The sequence below is a fragment of the Momordica charantia genome, assembly GCF_013281855.1.
Source record: "Momordica charantia cultivar OHB3-1 chromosome 6 unlocalized genomic scaffold, Mcharantia_2.0 BLBB01000006.1, whole genome shotgun sequence".
Classification (NCBI taxonomy): domain Eukaryota; kingdom Viridiplantae; phylum Streptophyta; class Magnoliopsida; order Cucurbitales; family Cucurbitaceae; genus Momordica; species Momordica charantia.
In genome coordinates this window covers 21,249,242-21,265,005 of record NW_028275164.1, presented here as the reverse complement: position 1 = coordinate 21,265,005, position 15,764 = coordinate 21,249,242, and the positions used below count along the sequence as shown (strand labels likewise).

Genomic DNA, 15,764 nt, shown 5'->3' with positions numbered 1-15,764 from the left:
GAGGCTATTATGATACATTTCACATTTTGAATTATTAGTGGAAAATACTTAGGTGTTCTACCACTATTAAAAACATTAAAAATTTACAAGAAAGAAAAAAAAAATAACGAGTTGTCAATCATTATTAATTAACTTAGTTTAAGAAGACTAGATATTCATCTCATTGCAACAATAAAAAATAAAATATTATGGACATAATATTAATAAGAAGAATTTGTAATATTTATTTGTTAATTTAAATACTTATATGAATTTTGTGATATTTTAGTCATGTTTTATAAAATTGGGATCTTGACATTTTAATTAAAATTTTGAACCTAATAAACTCATAGGAAGTTTGAGAAGAAAAATGATACGCGACAACTCAAACGTATAGACACTCATGTCTCTAGCTACAAGAATCCAATCATATAGATGATTCAACTCAAAAGCGAAAAGTTAGATGAATTACCTTAAGTTGTCAAATATTGAGAGTAGATAGATGATTCACTATACTCACGATCGAAATACTCTACAAGCTTGAATATTTCTCAATAATCCATTCTAAACTCACCAGGTGAATATACACTAGGGGACTTGACGTCTGACAAATATGAGAAAAACTCTCAACTATATTCTCAATTAAAATATGTTATAAGGGAGGGTCTATTTATAGGGTGAGGTCATTTGGAAGGAAAATAAGACAATTTTTAAAACCTAAAATCTGAATAAAAATAAAATAAAATAGATGTTAAGAAAGATTTTTCATAAACTCGAAAATATTTGTCAAAAACTAAAAAAGAAAAAAAAATCTTAAAATAAAGTCAAAATCTAAGACAAATAATTCAATTGTCGAAAATATACTCTTTAATTAAAAGGCTTCCTCGCTAGTGCATCCCCTTTGGTGGCAAGCAATGGCGGGCAAGCAGAGACATGGGCGACGGAGCAGGACAGCAGGTGCATCTGGGCAGGGACATCTATTGGGCGTCACTCTGGACCGTAACCTTCTATAGAGGTTCACCGAAAGAGTATACACATATGTGAGAGAAAAAAGATGTATCACTATTAATATTCACGATGTTTCATCTCAAAATCAATTAGGAAGGAGAGAAGTAACATATATCTATTATAAGTCCTTATCTTTTCAACGTAGGATTCTTCGTAATCACCTAGAGCAAAAGTATTGTATCACCTGGAGTGAGAGAGCAATGTATCACCTAAAGCGAGAGTATTCTGTCACTTGGAGCGAGAATATTAGTGTATCACCTAAAGTGAGGGTATGTATAGAATCAAAATTCTTTACGGTTCAATTTATTAACAAAATTTTTTATTTTTCAATCTCATTACAACTATGTTTAATCTTGTGTAGGACCAAAATGGAACATAAACGAAGATTAGTGAACCTCGCTTTCCCCCAAGTTACGAGCTTGCCCACCCACGGTTCTAAAAATCGAGCGACATGTCGACGTGTCGATAGGTTCGATATTTCAAAGGTGGGAAAAATCGTTTTCCCCTTTTATCGATGATATGTGGTCGACATGTCGGAATGTCGATGTGTCAACTACATATCGTCGAGACGTCGTCCACCGGCGCTAACTATATTAGAAAATTCAGTCAATCGGTGAAGGAGCGAGATGGAGGAGAGTTGGAGATGGTGATTTTGGTTCTGGTGAACCTTTCCGGAGGTTGCGCATGCTCTTTTATGTGACTGAAATAATGAGGGAGAGGAGAAGCTATGTGCGGCGTGAGAAAAAGAAGGGGAAATTGGGATTAGTGACCCACCAATAGTTGAAATTGGATAAATGAACCCCTTTTGAAAAAATATAATTTGTGACACCATCTCTACTTAATTTTGACCCCTTACATTTTTTGTTCTTGGGAAAAGACGAATTTACCCTTATGGTTAATAAATAGCATTTATGATACATTAACTTTCCACGCAACCATTTCACCAAACTTTAAACTCATATTTTACATATGTTTTGAATTTGAAACAATCCAAAATCCTCACAGATCACGTTTTTTAAAATCCTCGAAAGAAACATTGCCACGTGTTTGAGCACTTGTAGAAATTCGGTTTATCGTGACGTTTTTAACGTCACAAAAATCTTTCGTGACGTTTTTTACGCCGTCACGCATACGCCCATCACGAAAAGTATACGTGACGTCTAAAAAACGTCACAAAAATTAGCACACGTGACGATTAAAGACCGTCATGCAAAAATTAGCAAGGATATAACGTTCAATAATCGTCTTAAAAACATTTTTGTGACGTTTTAAAAACGTCGAATGATTTTATTTTGTGACGATAAAAAAAATCACTAGAAAATGCATTTGGTTTTGCTTGCAGATGTCGCGTAATAGAAATATCATATAATGAAATTGTCGATCGAGCACGTAAATATATTAATTTAGATAACAAAGTTAGAAATATATTAAACATGAACAAGGGAGCTAATATATTAATTTAGAATATATTAGTATTCTTCAAGTATTCTTGGATTTGCTAGTACATTGTATTAAACATGTTCAAATTCCTACAAACACAAATTACAGAATTAAACAAGTCTCACACACCAACCCCAACAAGGAAGTTCATCCATCAATTAATTGCATTCCTAATTGTCGACTTCTTTGGGGTCGTGAAAGACCTAATGAAAAAAACAATACACAAGTTAGATAAATGAATAACGAAAGATAGATAAAGTAAGAAAGTCCCTTCTAAAAGAACGTGTCTATCTATTAAAAATTGCAAAGGATCGTGATCTTTGCAAATAACATTCTTAAATAAACACACTAGGAACATATCACAATAGTAATATTTGCAAATACAGATTCCAACATAACGACCAAACAAAGATCCCAACAGAAGAAGCACGATTAAAATAAACGACATGCCTACTCTTTTTCTACCTCCTTAAATTACATAGCACAAAATTATCATTACAATCATAAGGTTTGTAAACGTACAATCATCCCGTAACGAAAGTATCAATAATAAGTATTCATAAAATTCTTATGCACTTACACAATAATATGATACAATAACCAACAAAATGACCAAACAAAGTTCCAAATAGAACAAAAGAGGTTACAATAACAAAAGAATCCAACACTTCTTCTATATCCTTTAGCAGCACAGCACAAAATATACTTAAACAATATAGCACAAACTAGCTAGTATATCAGAAGGATTGTAAGCGTACATTCCTCGTCTAACGACAGTATCCATAATCAATATTCAGTCTTCCTTGTGAACTTACTCAATAATCTGATAAAGGTGCTAAATTAGCTATAGTTACAACATATACCAAGGTCGATTTAGAAAGATTTAAGATTAAAATGCTATAGTATGAGTGATGAAGAAAAGCAAGTTAGCTTACCTTTGTTATGAAGAGATGTGATTCCCGGAGCGGAAGCGGATTTTCGTTGCTGATTTTCGGGATACAAAACCAAAATTGAAAGAAGGAAAATACAGAGGAAATTCAGTACCTTTGAAGAACGTTTCTTCAACAAATTTCTGACGAACACCACCATCGGATCTTTCTCGCTATCCTCTTGGGTCTCGGGATCGTGCTTGTGGTAGCACCTTGATAGAAGAGAGGGAGAGATCGAGAGAATTTTTGAGAGAGATCAAGGAGTTTTTTTTCTCTTCTTTGTGTTCTGTTTTCTTCAACCATTGAAGAAGAAACACAATGACGTGGGGTAGCTCCCCACGTCACAGCAACCCCCCACTCCCCTGCAATTTTGCAGGGGATTTAATATTAATAATAATATTAATATTAATATTAATATATATATATATAATTAATTAATCAAATTAATTAATATAATTAATTATTAATCCAATTAATAATTAATAAATATATATATACATAAATAATTAACACCTAATTATTTATTATAAAATTAGAATCATATTCTAAAATATTTCTCTCGTATAACCTATAGTTTTAATGTACATTTTATGCACATTATTTTTAACTTATAGTTTTAATATGAATCTCATTCATATTAATTTTATTTGAATCTCATTCAAATAATATCTCTCATAATATATAGTTTTAATTTACAATTAACTATATATATCAAAGAACGAGTCCTCACGGGCAGGAGTCCATAACTCACTCAGGATTGAGAATGAGTTGCCTGATCATCCTAAGAAATGGCAATCTATTAGTTAACAGTGTTACATCTAAAGATTGCCTATTTCGCGGTCCGGTCTTATACAAACTCATTGTATAGGATACCCCCACTCGCATGTCTCCACACAAACGACCTGGATCGAGTCGTCTGTAACCTTTACAAAACAGGCCGTATCCATAGTGTTGTCATGATAAGGTACCCAACCTTATCCATATACTATAGACCCTTTAGATTATTCACGGGACATTATCCATTCATATATCAGGGGTACATCAAATATATACCCTGTATATCAACTATATACCCAGTATATATATTGTCCCGATTACATCATAAATAACCTTGGATGTTTAGTTTATTGGATTTTGGACAATGCAAAGCTATGATTCAACAACAAATTTATTGAATAAAACTTTATTAAATAGACATTTGTTTTTACAAAATACAAACTACGAGTTTAGGGCAACACACCCAACAAACTCCCACTTGAACTAAACTCGAGTGGGATGTACATTATCATAAAGCAAAGGGAAAATACAATAAACTAGGGCATACACTATACCCAATTACATTTCTCCCACTTACCCTAGACTAACTGTACAAAGCTCGTAAACCTAGACTTTCTAGATGGCCCTCAAACACTTTAGCCGTGAGTGCCTTTGTAAAAGAATCAGCAATATTGTGCTCTGTAGCGATCTTCGTGACAATCACATTTCCTCGCTGCACTATCTCCTGTATAAGGTGGTACTTCCTTTCGATGTGTTTGCCTCTCTTATGGCTTCGAGGTTCTTTAGAATTTGCCACAGCATCACTGTTATCACAATAAAGTGTGATGGGCAAGTTCATGTTTGGAACGACGTCCAAATCTGTCAAGAACTTTTTAAGCCAAACCACCTCTTTTGCTGCTTCACAAGCTGCAACATACTCAGCCTCCATCGTGGAGTCTGCGATGCATCCTTGTTTGATGCTTCGCCAAACTATCGCTCCTCCGTTAAGAGTGAATACTGACCCCGACGTGGATTTCCTTGAATCCTTGTCTGTTTGGAAGTCAGAGTCAGTGTAGCGTGTAAGGATCAAATCCTTAGCACCATACACGAGCTTGTAGTCCCTCGTTCTCCTAAGATACTTGAGGATTCCTTTAACAGCAGTTCAGTGATCATATCCTGGGTCGGATTGGTACCTACTGACCATTCCTACCGCAAAGCAAATGTCAGGCCTCGTGCACAGCATAGCGTACGTCAGGCTGCCCACTGTTGAAGCATAGGGTATACGTCTCATGTCCTCAACTTCTTGAGGTGTCTTAGGACATTGTTCCTTAAACAGATGAATTCCATGCCTGAAGGGTAACAAACCTTTCTTGGAATTCTGCATCGAATATCGAACAACATCTTGTTGATATAAGTTGCTTGAGACAGGGCTAACGTTCTGTTCTTGCGATCCCTTAGAATTTAGATGCCAAGAACATACTGAGCTTCTCCCAAATCTTTCATTTGGAACTCAGTCGCTAGCCACTTCTTTATGTTAGTGAGGTATCCTACATCATTCCCAATGAGTAGGATATCATCCACGTACAACACTAAGAAGGCTACGGTGTTGTTGACGATCTTCTTGTATATACAAGGCTCATCAACGTTTTGGTCAAAACCATAAGATTTGATCGCAGTATCGAACCTTATGTTCCAAGATCGAGATGCTTGTTTGAGTCCATATATGGACCGTTTAAGCTTGCAAACTTTTTGCTCTTGACCTTGTTTTATGAACCCTACGGGTTGAGACATATAAATACTTTCTTCAAGATTGTCATTCAGAAAAGCAGTCTTGACGTCCATTTGTCATATCTCATAGTCATAATATGTGACAATGGACAAAAGTATTATAATAGACTTAAGCATAGCTACAGGGGAGAAGGTTTCTTCATAGTCCACCCCTTCCTTTTGTGTGTAGCCTTTTGCCACAAGTCTGGCCTTATAGGTCTGTACCTTTCCTTCGGCGTCTCGTTTACGCTTGTAGATCCATTTGCACCCAATGGGTTTTACCCCGCCAGGTTGATCTACAAGTTCTCAAACAGAATTGAAGTACATCGACTCCATTTCTAGGTCCATTGCTTTGACCCATTTGTCCTTGTCAATATCTTCCATTGCCTTTTTGTAGGTCAATGGATCCTCGACGTCGTCATCACGAATGACAACTTGAGTTTCAGTTAAACCCACATAGCGGTCAGGTTGTGACACAATCCTCCCACTACGTTGAGGCACCCTCAACACTTGAGGTGGATGAGACTGACGCGATGTGCTTGCTTCATCAACAACTCTTGTTGTAGTGCCAGTTTGATCAACAACTCTTGTTGACGTGTTTGTAGCCTCTTCGGAAATCTCGTTAATTACAACCTTACTCCGTGGTTTATGATCTCGAACATGGCCTTCTTCTAAAAAAAGTAGCATTTGTCGATACAAACACTCTGTTTTCTTTATGATCAAAGAAGAGACCACCTCTCGTCTCTTTAGGGTAACCTACGAATAGACATACTTTTGAACGAGGTTCCAGTTTCTTCAGGTTAGTCATGAGCACGTGTGTCGAGCATCCCCAAATGCGAAAGCGACGTAAACTAGGTTTACGATCCTTCCACAGCTCAAAGGGTGTTTCAGAAACACTCTTTGATAGAACTACGTTCAAAATATAAACAGCAGTCTCCACTGCATAACCCCAAAACGAGTTAGGCAACTGAGCATAGCTCATCATTGATCGAACCATGTCTAACAGGGTTATGTTTCTCCTTTCTGATACACCGTTTTGTTGAAGTGTACCAGGGGTTGAGAGTTGGGACGTGATTCCATGTTCTATCATATAGTCCTGGAATCTAAAGTCCATATACTCTCCACCCCGATCTGATCGAAGTGTTTTAATGGTTTTACCTAATTGATTTTCAACTTCAGTCTTGTACTCCTTGAACTTTTCAAGGACTTCAGACTTATGTTGCATTAGGTATAAATAACCATATCTTGAATAATCATCGATAAAAGAGATGAAGTATTCATACCCTCATCGAGCTCTAACATTCATCGGACCACAAAGGTCTGAATGTATAAGCTTTAAGGGCTCTTTGGCTCTATAACCTTTTCCAGTAAAAGGTCTTTTAGTCATCTTGCCTTCAAGACAAGACTCACATAGTGGTAAAGAATCGTCTTCTAACTCACTTAGAATGCCATTCTCAACCAACCTCTCAATCCTATTGAGATTGTGACCTAATCTTAAGTGCCAAAGATATGTATCTTCCTTTTGAGAAACTTTTTGACTTTTATTTTGAGTTCTAGCATTTTTAAACAACTCGGTATTTAAAACTGCTTTAGTTATGGTGGTCTTAGCACATACAAGTTGTTTTCAAGTAAAGCTAAACAAATGAAATGAAATTGAATACATTTGTTCCAACAAACAAGAAATTGAAATTAAGTTCCTTTTAATTTTAGGAACAACGTACACATTATCTAATAATATATACATATTCTTATTTGTAAACAACTTGAGCTCACCAAACCGTCACAGCTGAGACGACCTCTTCCGTTCCGACTTTGAGAGTCATCTCTCCGGGGTCAAGCTGCCTCCAGGAACTAATTCCCTGAAATGAAGAACAAACGTGATTAGTGGCTCCTGAATTCAGTATCCAGGCGGAGTCATCATTCTCCACTAAACATGTTTCCAATACAAGTAAATCATATTTACCTTCATTGGCTTTCTTCTTTTCGGCCATGTACTTTGGGCAGTTGCGCTTCCAATGCACGTCCATGTTGCAGTGGAAACACTTTCCTTTCTCTGCAACCTTGACCTTGCCTTTCTGGGCAGCAGCAGCTGAGTTAGGTTTAAACCCCTTACCAGCAGCCTTCTTCTTCTTACCTTCTTCTTAAAAGTCTTACTTCCAGAAGAAGAGGGCGCAGACCTGGTTCCAAAGGACGATCCTCTGTTGAACCTTTTTGAGGTGGCAACATTTGCCTCCCCTTCTTGTCCCTTACATTTCATAAGAGACTGGTAGGTCTGCAGCTCGTTTAAGAGCGTGGTAAGAGTATACTCCAGCTTATTCATAACTGCATTGCTACGGAATGGAAGGAAACTCTTCGGAAGAGATTCCAGAATAAAGTTGTCCTGACTCTGCTCGTCTATGACGGCTCCGTTCGACTCAGCCACGTTGAAGTGGACCATCAGGTTGAGAACGTGTTCTCGCACTGATGAACCCTCCTTCATGCAGGAGTTGTAAATGAACTTAAGGGCTTCATGTCGAGCCTATGAGGACGGTTATCCAAACATGGTCTGCAACGAGTTCATGATCTCCTTAGCGGTGACCGTGTCCTCATGCTTCTTGGCAAGCACATCAGATATGCTCGCCAAGATGTAGACTTTGACCTTGTCATTGGCCTTGATCCACCTGTCATAGGCGTTGCGCACCGCCACAGTGGCGTTAGGCGCAGGAGCTTGAGGACAATCCTCTTGCAAGACGAACCTAAGATCATCTATCACGAGAATAGTGTTTAGGTTTGACTTCCATTGTTTGTAATTGTCACCATTAAGTCTTTGCGCGACTAAGAGTGCAATAATAGAAGTAGACATGCTGAAAGTAAAAACAAATTTATATTAGTTTCATGCATTAGTCTTTTAAACCCAATCAAAATTTAGCAAAAGTAATTAAGCACCCTAACAAAATTGTTTTGCAACGACGCTTCAGTGATTTGGAGCAACAGCCACCGTAGGGCAGACAGGTACTCCTTCACTGAACTGAGACATTCTCAACTAAATTTTACACTAGAATAACTCTTATTCCTATAAATTTTAGTCATCGTTTATTTGGTCAGGAAATTGCTAACTAACTTAACAACTTCTCGTAAGTGTGACCCAACATTTTCGGACCTCAGAGGTCCACCCCAATAATCTTGCCGTAGGGAAGGAAAATATTGGAGCAAAACCTAAGAGACTCCTATCCATTTCTGCAGTTTGCCTTGATTTTGATTTCTATACAATGAACCCTCCATAGGGATGGTCGCTCTAGGACGACACGCAGGTCATGTATGAAACCTCACGGTGCAAACCAATGGCGGAGACTGCAGTGTTGTCACACATCCTTCTCCCACTTACTATGAACACTATCTCCATTCACCTCGATATTGAACCATGAAAACACCTTCCGTAGGGAGGTCGCGCCCAGGGCGACACGAGACCGAGCATGGAACTCACAGCGTGAATTTAAAGGAGAACGTGAGAGAGAGAGTAAAGTATGTTATATCAAATATATACGCTGTATATTACATATTCTCTTTAGCTCCCACTTAGTATTCTAAGACTAGGGTATATTACTTAGATAAATCCCGGCTAAGTGAAATTAACTAAGTGTATTTTTAGTTCGTCCAATATAACTATTATATCGGAAGTTGTACAATAATGTTTTAGTTCGTTAAACACTTTAATAAACCAACGACATTATTGCTTGTATATAAAATATTGACTAATTCAACCCCCAGGTCGGTTCCCAAGTAGAGGTGTTCCCTTACGATCAGCTTAAATACCTCAACCTAGACAGAACCTTCCTTAGACAGGATTCCCTTATAGACAACATTTTATATTTAGTCTTTTATTATTTCATTTTAAACCTAGTTAAAACAAAATAAAAGACTACCCCCTAATCACATTAGAAAATATAACCTAAGGTCTAATTAATTTTAAACCCATTTAAAATTAATTAACTTAGACCTTATATTTGCATTCAACTCTTTATTATAAATTTTAATTTCTATCTACCACATTTTATAACTCTTATAAAATTTAAGAAATTAAAATTATAAACATGCATTGAAAACATACATTAATATAACAATTATATTATCCAAAATAATGTCATGCTCAATGCAACTTTATTTTCATCTAATTAATACAACACTTATATTAATTATGAAAATAAAACATGCATACATACATTATAACATTTATAACTATATGATGCATGACCATACATACATACTATATATCAAACATACATATTATGCATGTAACCTATGGTGGGATTTTAAAACTATATGACATACAATATGCTATATGATCTTAATTAAAATATACATTTATAATGCATAAAATAATTAAATAGCAAAGTTGGAACGGTTTTTGGCACCCTAAGAAAACGAAATAATGCAAAATAAGAAAACCGACTGCATCCGCCCTCGAACCGCGAACCGGAGCCTCGAAACCGCATCGAAAAACACCCGGGACAGCACCTCGACGCCTAAGGGCAGCACCACGGTGCTAATGCTGCAGCAGCAGCGCCACGGCGCTACAGTGCAGCGTCGTGGCGCTGTGTGCTGTCCAGCAGCGCCATGGCGCTGTCTGCGCAGTCTGTTTCTTCTTCTTCGCTGTTTTCTGCAATTTTCGCCCAATTCGACGCCACGAACGACTTTCGAGCGACCCGAACTTACAAAAACAATACATAAACTAAATGTCCAAAACACCGGGCCCTTACATCATCAAATAACGAAGAAACACGCTATCTAAATGCCAAAAACGGGAAATTTTCCAACCTGCAAACCCATATTTCAAAAATATGGAATCACCCACCAAACTTAACGATTTTGATCCCAAAAAAATCAGAACAGCAACCTGGCTTTGATACCAATCGAAGGGATGTGATTCCCGGAGCGGAAGCGGATTTTCGTTGCTGATTTTCGGGATACAAAACCAAAATTGAAATAAGAAAAATACAGAGGAAATTTAGTACCTTTGAAGAACATTTCATCAACAAATTTTCGACGAACACCACCACCGGATCTTCCTCGCTATCCTCTTGGGTTTCGGGATCGTGCTTGTGGTAGCACCTTGATAGAAGAGAGGGAGAGATCAAGAGAATTTTTTAGAGAGAATTTTTCACAGCAACCCCCCACTCCCCTGCAATTTTGCAGGGGAGTTAATATTAATATTAATATTAAAATATATATATATATAATACATATAATAATAATTAAAATATATATAATAATAATTAATATATATAAAATTAATTAATCAAATTAATTAATCTAATTAATTATTAATTTAATTAATTGTTAATCTAATTAATAATTAATAAATATATATATATACATAAATAATTAACACTTAATTATTTATTATAAAATTAAAATCATATTCTAAAACATTTCTCTCGTATAACCTATAGTTTTAATGTACATCTTATGCACATTATTTTTAACCTATAGCTTTAATATGAATCTCATTCATATTAATTTTATTTGAATCTCATTCAAATAATATCTCTCATAATATATAGTTTTAATTTACAATTAACTATATATATTATAATGTATCAATATACATATAATCCCTTAAGTAATTTGAACAATTCAAATTCTTCCAAAAAATTTGATCCTCGTTTTACCCGTTATGAGCTAGAAAGGGGACCTAATGGACCTACAGATCCGAAGCTTCAACGATGCAAGATTAATCGGTCAAACTCATTGATCGAGTTAATCTATATTCGTTAACTACGGGTCATTCCACTAAAGACCCGCAGTTGCACTCTTTTCACTACAGAATGTTTTCGTGTCCATAGATATACGACAATTAATGACGAGTCAATCCTTCACGAGTGTTTGTAACTCAAGTTGGGAAAAATTACCGTTTTACCCCTGAGTTACATCTTACTCCTTAAACACCACTGCTCCTCTAATGAACAACCCGGTTATGGTCCAACCAATAACCGGAAGTCCCTCTCGGCCAATGAGAGGGTGGGGCCCTTTGTTCAAGTCCCGAAGTCAGCATTTAAGGGAACACTCACCTACTTCCTTAAAGTTGGGGAGGAGTGAATTTCATCTTTTGAAGTTATGTTCCTAGCTCCCCACTCGGTCTCGTCCCCAAAATGGTAGGAATGTTGAGTCGGCGACTCGGACCACTCTCAACCATACAAATCAAAGAACGAGCCCTCACAGGCAGAAATCCATAACTCACTCAGGATTGAGAATAAGTTGTCTGGTCATCCTAAGAAATGGCAATCTATTAGTTAACGGTGTTACATCTAAAGATTGCCTATTTCGCGATCTGATCTTATACAAACTCATTGTACAGGATATCTCACTCGCATGTCTCCACAAGAACGACATGGATCGAGTCGTCTATAACCTTTACAGAGCGGACCGTATCCATAGTGTTGCCAGGTATCCAGCCTTATTCATATACTATAGACACTTTAGACATTATCCATTCATATATCAGGGGTATATCAAATATATACCACGTATATCAACTATATACCCAGTATATATACTGTCCCGATTACATCATAACCTTGGATGTTTAGTTTATTGGATTTTGGACAATACAAAGCTATCATTCAACAACAAATTTATTGAATAAAACTTTATTAAATAGACATTTGTTTTTACAAAATACAAACTACGAGTTTAGGAGAACACACCCAACATGTTATAATAGAACTTTGATGGAAATGACCACAACATGCTTAAGCTCACCTGGATGTGGTCCGACAAAATAAAAAACCCTTACAACTTCTCATTCTAGTGCGAAGCTTGCTTCTGTCATATAAACCAATAATAAGCAAGTTAGGAAAATGGGCTTTCTCAAAAAAATTTTCATAAACAATAACATTCAAACAAAATTTTAAATAATGCAGTACCTCAAATGCGTTGAGGTACGAACCCAACCAAAAATTTCTTATATGTTAAAAACTCAATGCTTCCATCTTAACTTCTTTCTGACAATTATTTGCTAGATCTAAGAAAATAACTCAAAATTCGTAGTAAGTAAACACAATAAAGTTACATAATCAATAAAAAAAACTTTACCAAAATAAAACTGATTTATGAACAACACAGATGTTGAATAATAACAAGCAAAAACAATTTACTTATCCAAATCTTAATTGGCTACCTTTGCTGTAGGATAGCCACACAATTATTCAACTAGATTTTAAACTATATGCACTACACAAATATAAATACTAAGTCTTAATTGACTATCTTTGCTGCAAGATAGCCGCACAATTATCCAACAAAACTTTAAACCACACAATTATCCAGCTAGACTTTATACTATATACATGACACATATAAAAACTAAGTTTTAATTGGCTATCATTGCTGCAGGATAGCCACACATTTATCCAACTAAACTTTGAACCACACAATTATCCAACTAGACTTCATACTATATGCATAACACATATAAACACTAAGTCTTAATTTGCTATTTTTGCTGCAGGATAGCCACACAATTATCTAACTAGACTTTAAACTATATGCATGACACAAATATAAACACTACATAAAATAGAACACAAGTGAGTAAATGTTAGCATTCTAGTTTCACAAAGCATTCCGTAAATGTTAGCATTCTAGTATTCTACATAAACGAAATCATGAAAAAATAACATTGGAACCGTCACCAAAATGCTAAATGATGCACTTAGAACATGATAAAGAACCAACAAGTGAAATAAATAAGGAAATTCAGCCGACATAAACAATGGGAAGATTCTGGGTTCAATTGCTCTTATAATCAAGGAATCACAATTTGGAAAAAGTCTAATTTACAAAGTTCAAATTGCTCCTAAAATCAACCCATCACAGAAAATCAGTTCAGCTATTTCTTATCTAATTTATTCCTTTTTGTCAAAATGACAAGATGTTTTTGCCTCTATTTTTTTACCATTAGACATACTTTCCATGTTTCTTTTATAAGTCATAAGATAAATGTATTAAGTCAGAAATTATTATTTACTGAAAGACATGTAGAGAAATTCTTTCTAAACATCTTCTTGTTTACTCCCCAGTTCATTTTTGCCCTTACTCTTTTTTTATGGTTTTATGGTATCAGAGCTTCATCTACACGTAGGGGATAAAATAGAAATTTGTTCAGAAAACACACCAAACTCATGTCCAAAACAGAAGGAACTCTTACCATTCAAATGTTTCACCAATGCACCAGTTTGATTTCGTTTGGGTGAGGGTCATCGCCGAATGTTGTCGGAATGAAGAATACGTCTTGGAATCGGGCTACTGCCGCTGCCATTGTCAGATCCCAGGGAACGCGCCGCCACTGGTCTGTCGGAACGCCGCAATTCCAGTGTTGAACCGCCTTCATGGACCACCGTGGGTTGACAGATCTGGACGGTTGGAGGAGGGGCTGCCGTCGGGAATGAAGCACGCCGGAGAGGGGAAGCCGCCATCGCGACCACAGGATCTGGCAAGAACCTGATGATGTCGGGTTGTAGCCGGAAAACGCCCCAAAACGCAGCAATCTGCCGTGTGTGCCGCTGTCACGGCCTAAAACCGCCGCGTCGCCTCCGTTTGTCGTGGATTTGTGCAAAAACCGTCAGGGATAAAAGACGGACGCCGCAGCTGAGAAGGAGAAAACGCCTCACCTGTTCGCCGTTACGTTCCGAAGGCCGCTGCTCGTCGATCTGGGACTTGGCTGCCGTGGTTGTCGCACGCCGTCGCTCACTAGAAGGCCACTGTCGCTGGTGAGGGCTTGCTGAAGAAGAAGAAAGAGAGGGGTCGGGCGGCTAGGGCAAGGGAAAGAAGGGAAGGGAAAGGAAGAAAGAGATGATAGAGTTTTTCCTTTTTTTTTTTAATTCTTTTCTTTTCCTCTTGTGTTCTTTTTTTTTCTTAAATTTTATTTTCTTTTATAAAAAAAGATTGGATCCAAATAAATCGAAACAAAAATAAACTAAGCCAGTAGAGATTTTTCTTAATCTTTTTCTTCGAAATAAAACCGACTTAAATAAGGATTTGAGAAAATAAATTTTGAGAAAATAAATTAAGAGATTAACTTAAAACCCAATAACAAAATCCAAAAGGAAAATTAAATTAATATCCAAATTTCTAATTTAAGTATCTAATTAAGCACTTAAGATTTTTTTTTGAGTAAATCCAATTTTTAATTACTGTCAAATCCTTAATCTAAAAAAAAGAAAAAATTACTGTCAAATCCTAAAGCTTTAACTGATCTAACGATTTTTTTTTTTTATTTTGAAAACAAATTTAAGGATTCTTAAAAGAAAAAAAATCTGGTACCCAAAAGAGAAAAAAAAATCTAAGGGAAGTATAAACAACATCATGAAAAACCATTTTCACGAATAAGTCAAATTTCTTCTTACAATATCATGACGATTCTAAAACGTCACAAAAATACTATTTTGTGACGTTTTTACGCATCATGAAAAAGCCGGCAATCCGAAGAACTTCGTTTTTTCCCGCCAAAAATATTTCTGTTTATGGATTTTGTGAGTTTTTCATGTGTTATGTGGTTATTTTGAGTTATTAATTTGGTTTGTTTAGCTTCACATTAGTCTGTCCTTATGTCTCCCCCACCTTTAATGTCATATGTTTTCAAATCAGTTCTTTGTTTACTCATCTGAAATTAGAATGACAATGAATTAGAATGAAAATCAATTGCAATGAAATCAATGACAATGTGAATGTTATTTTTTGATGTTAATATTGTTTATTTAAAATTGTAAATGAAATCAAAATTGGAAACTAAGTTGTTTACTTTTATATGAAATCGAAATCAGACATAAATATTACTAGAATAAGCTAATAAATATATATATATATATATATATATATTTTTTTTTATGGAGAAAAGTTAATATATTG

The 15,764-nt window shown here is 35.9% G+C and overlaps 1 protein-coding gene across 5 annotated transcripts; it reads right to left on the bottom strand.

Annotated features, from left to right (window-relative positions):
* Window positions 1-2,414: 2,414 nt before the first annotated feature.
* LOC148210922 (uncharacterized) lies at window positions 2,415-14,782 on the bottom strand. Of its 5 annotated transcripts, none has more exons than XM_088125437.1 (7): window positions 14,065-14,782; window positions 12,782-12,879; window positions 12,618-12,680; window positions 10,871-11,037; window positions 7,843-10,673; window positions 7,653-7,738; window positions 2,415-2,630 (listed from the first exon to the last, which is right to left on the bottom strand). In XM_088125437.1, the coding sequence occupies exons 5-7, from the start codon at window positions 8,356-8,358 to the stop codon at window positions 2,582-2,584; spliced, it is 651 nt and encodes a 216-aa protein (XP_087981563.1). In that variant the 5' UTR covers window positions 8,359-10,673; window positions 10,871-11,037; window positions 12,618-12,680; window positions 12,782-12,879; window positions 14,065-14,782; the 3' UTR covers window positions 2,415-2,581. The 5 variants fall into 5 exon arrangements, 4 of the variants coding, with proteins under 4 accessions (XP_087981563.1, XP_087981561.1, XP_087981562.1 ...); XM_088125435.1 differs by having other exon boundaries at window positions 10,871-10,967; window positions 14,065-14,781; XM_088125436.1 differs by lacking the exon at window positions 12,782-12,879 and having other exon boundaries at window positions 14,065-14,781.
* Between the last annotated feature and the right edge of the window lie 982 nt (window positions 14,783-15,764).

What these genes read in the sequence shown, in the direction of transcription:
- LOC148210922 (XM_088125437.1), bottom strand. Translation starts at nt 8,358, where the DNA reads ATGAAGGAGGGTTCATCAGTGCGAGAACACGTTCTCAACCTGATGGTC. An exon ending in AAAGAAGAAAGCCAATGAAG is followed by an intron (nt 7,739 to 7,842) that starts GTAAATATGATT and finishes TCTTCATTTCAG; the next exon opens with GGAATTAGTTCCTGGAGGCA. An exon ending in GTCTCAGCTGTGACGGTTTG is followed by an intron (nt 2,631 to 7,652) that starts GTGAGCTCAAGT and finishes TTTTTTCATTAG; the next exon opens with GTCTTTCACGACCCCAAAGA.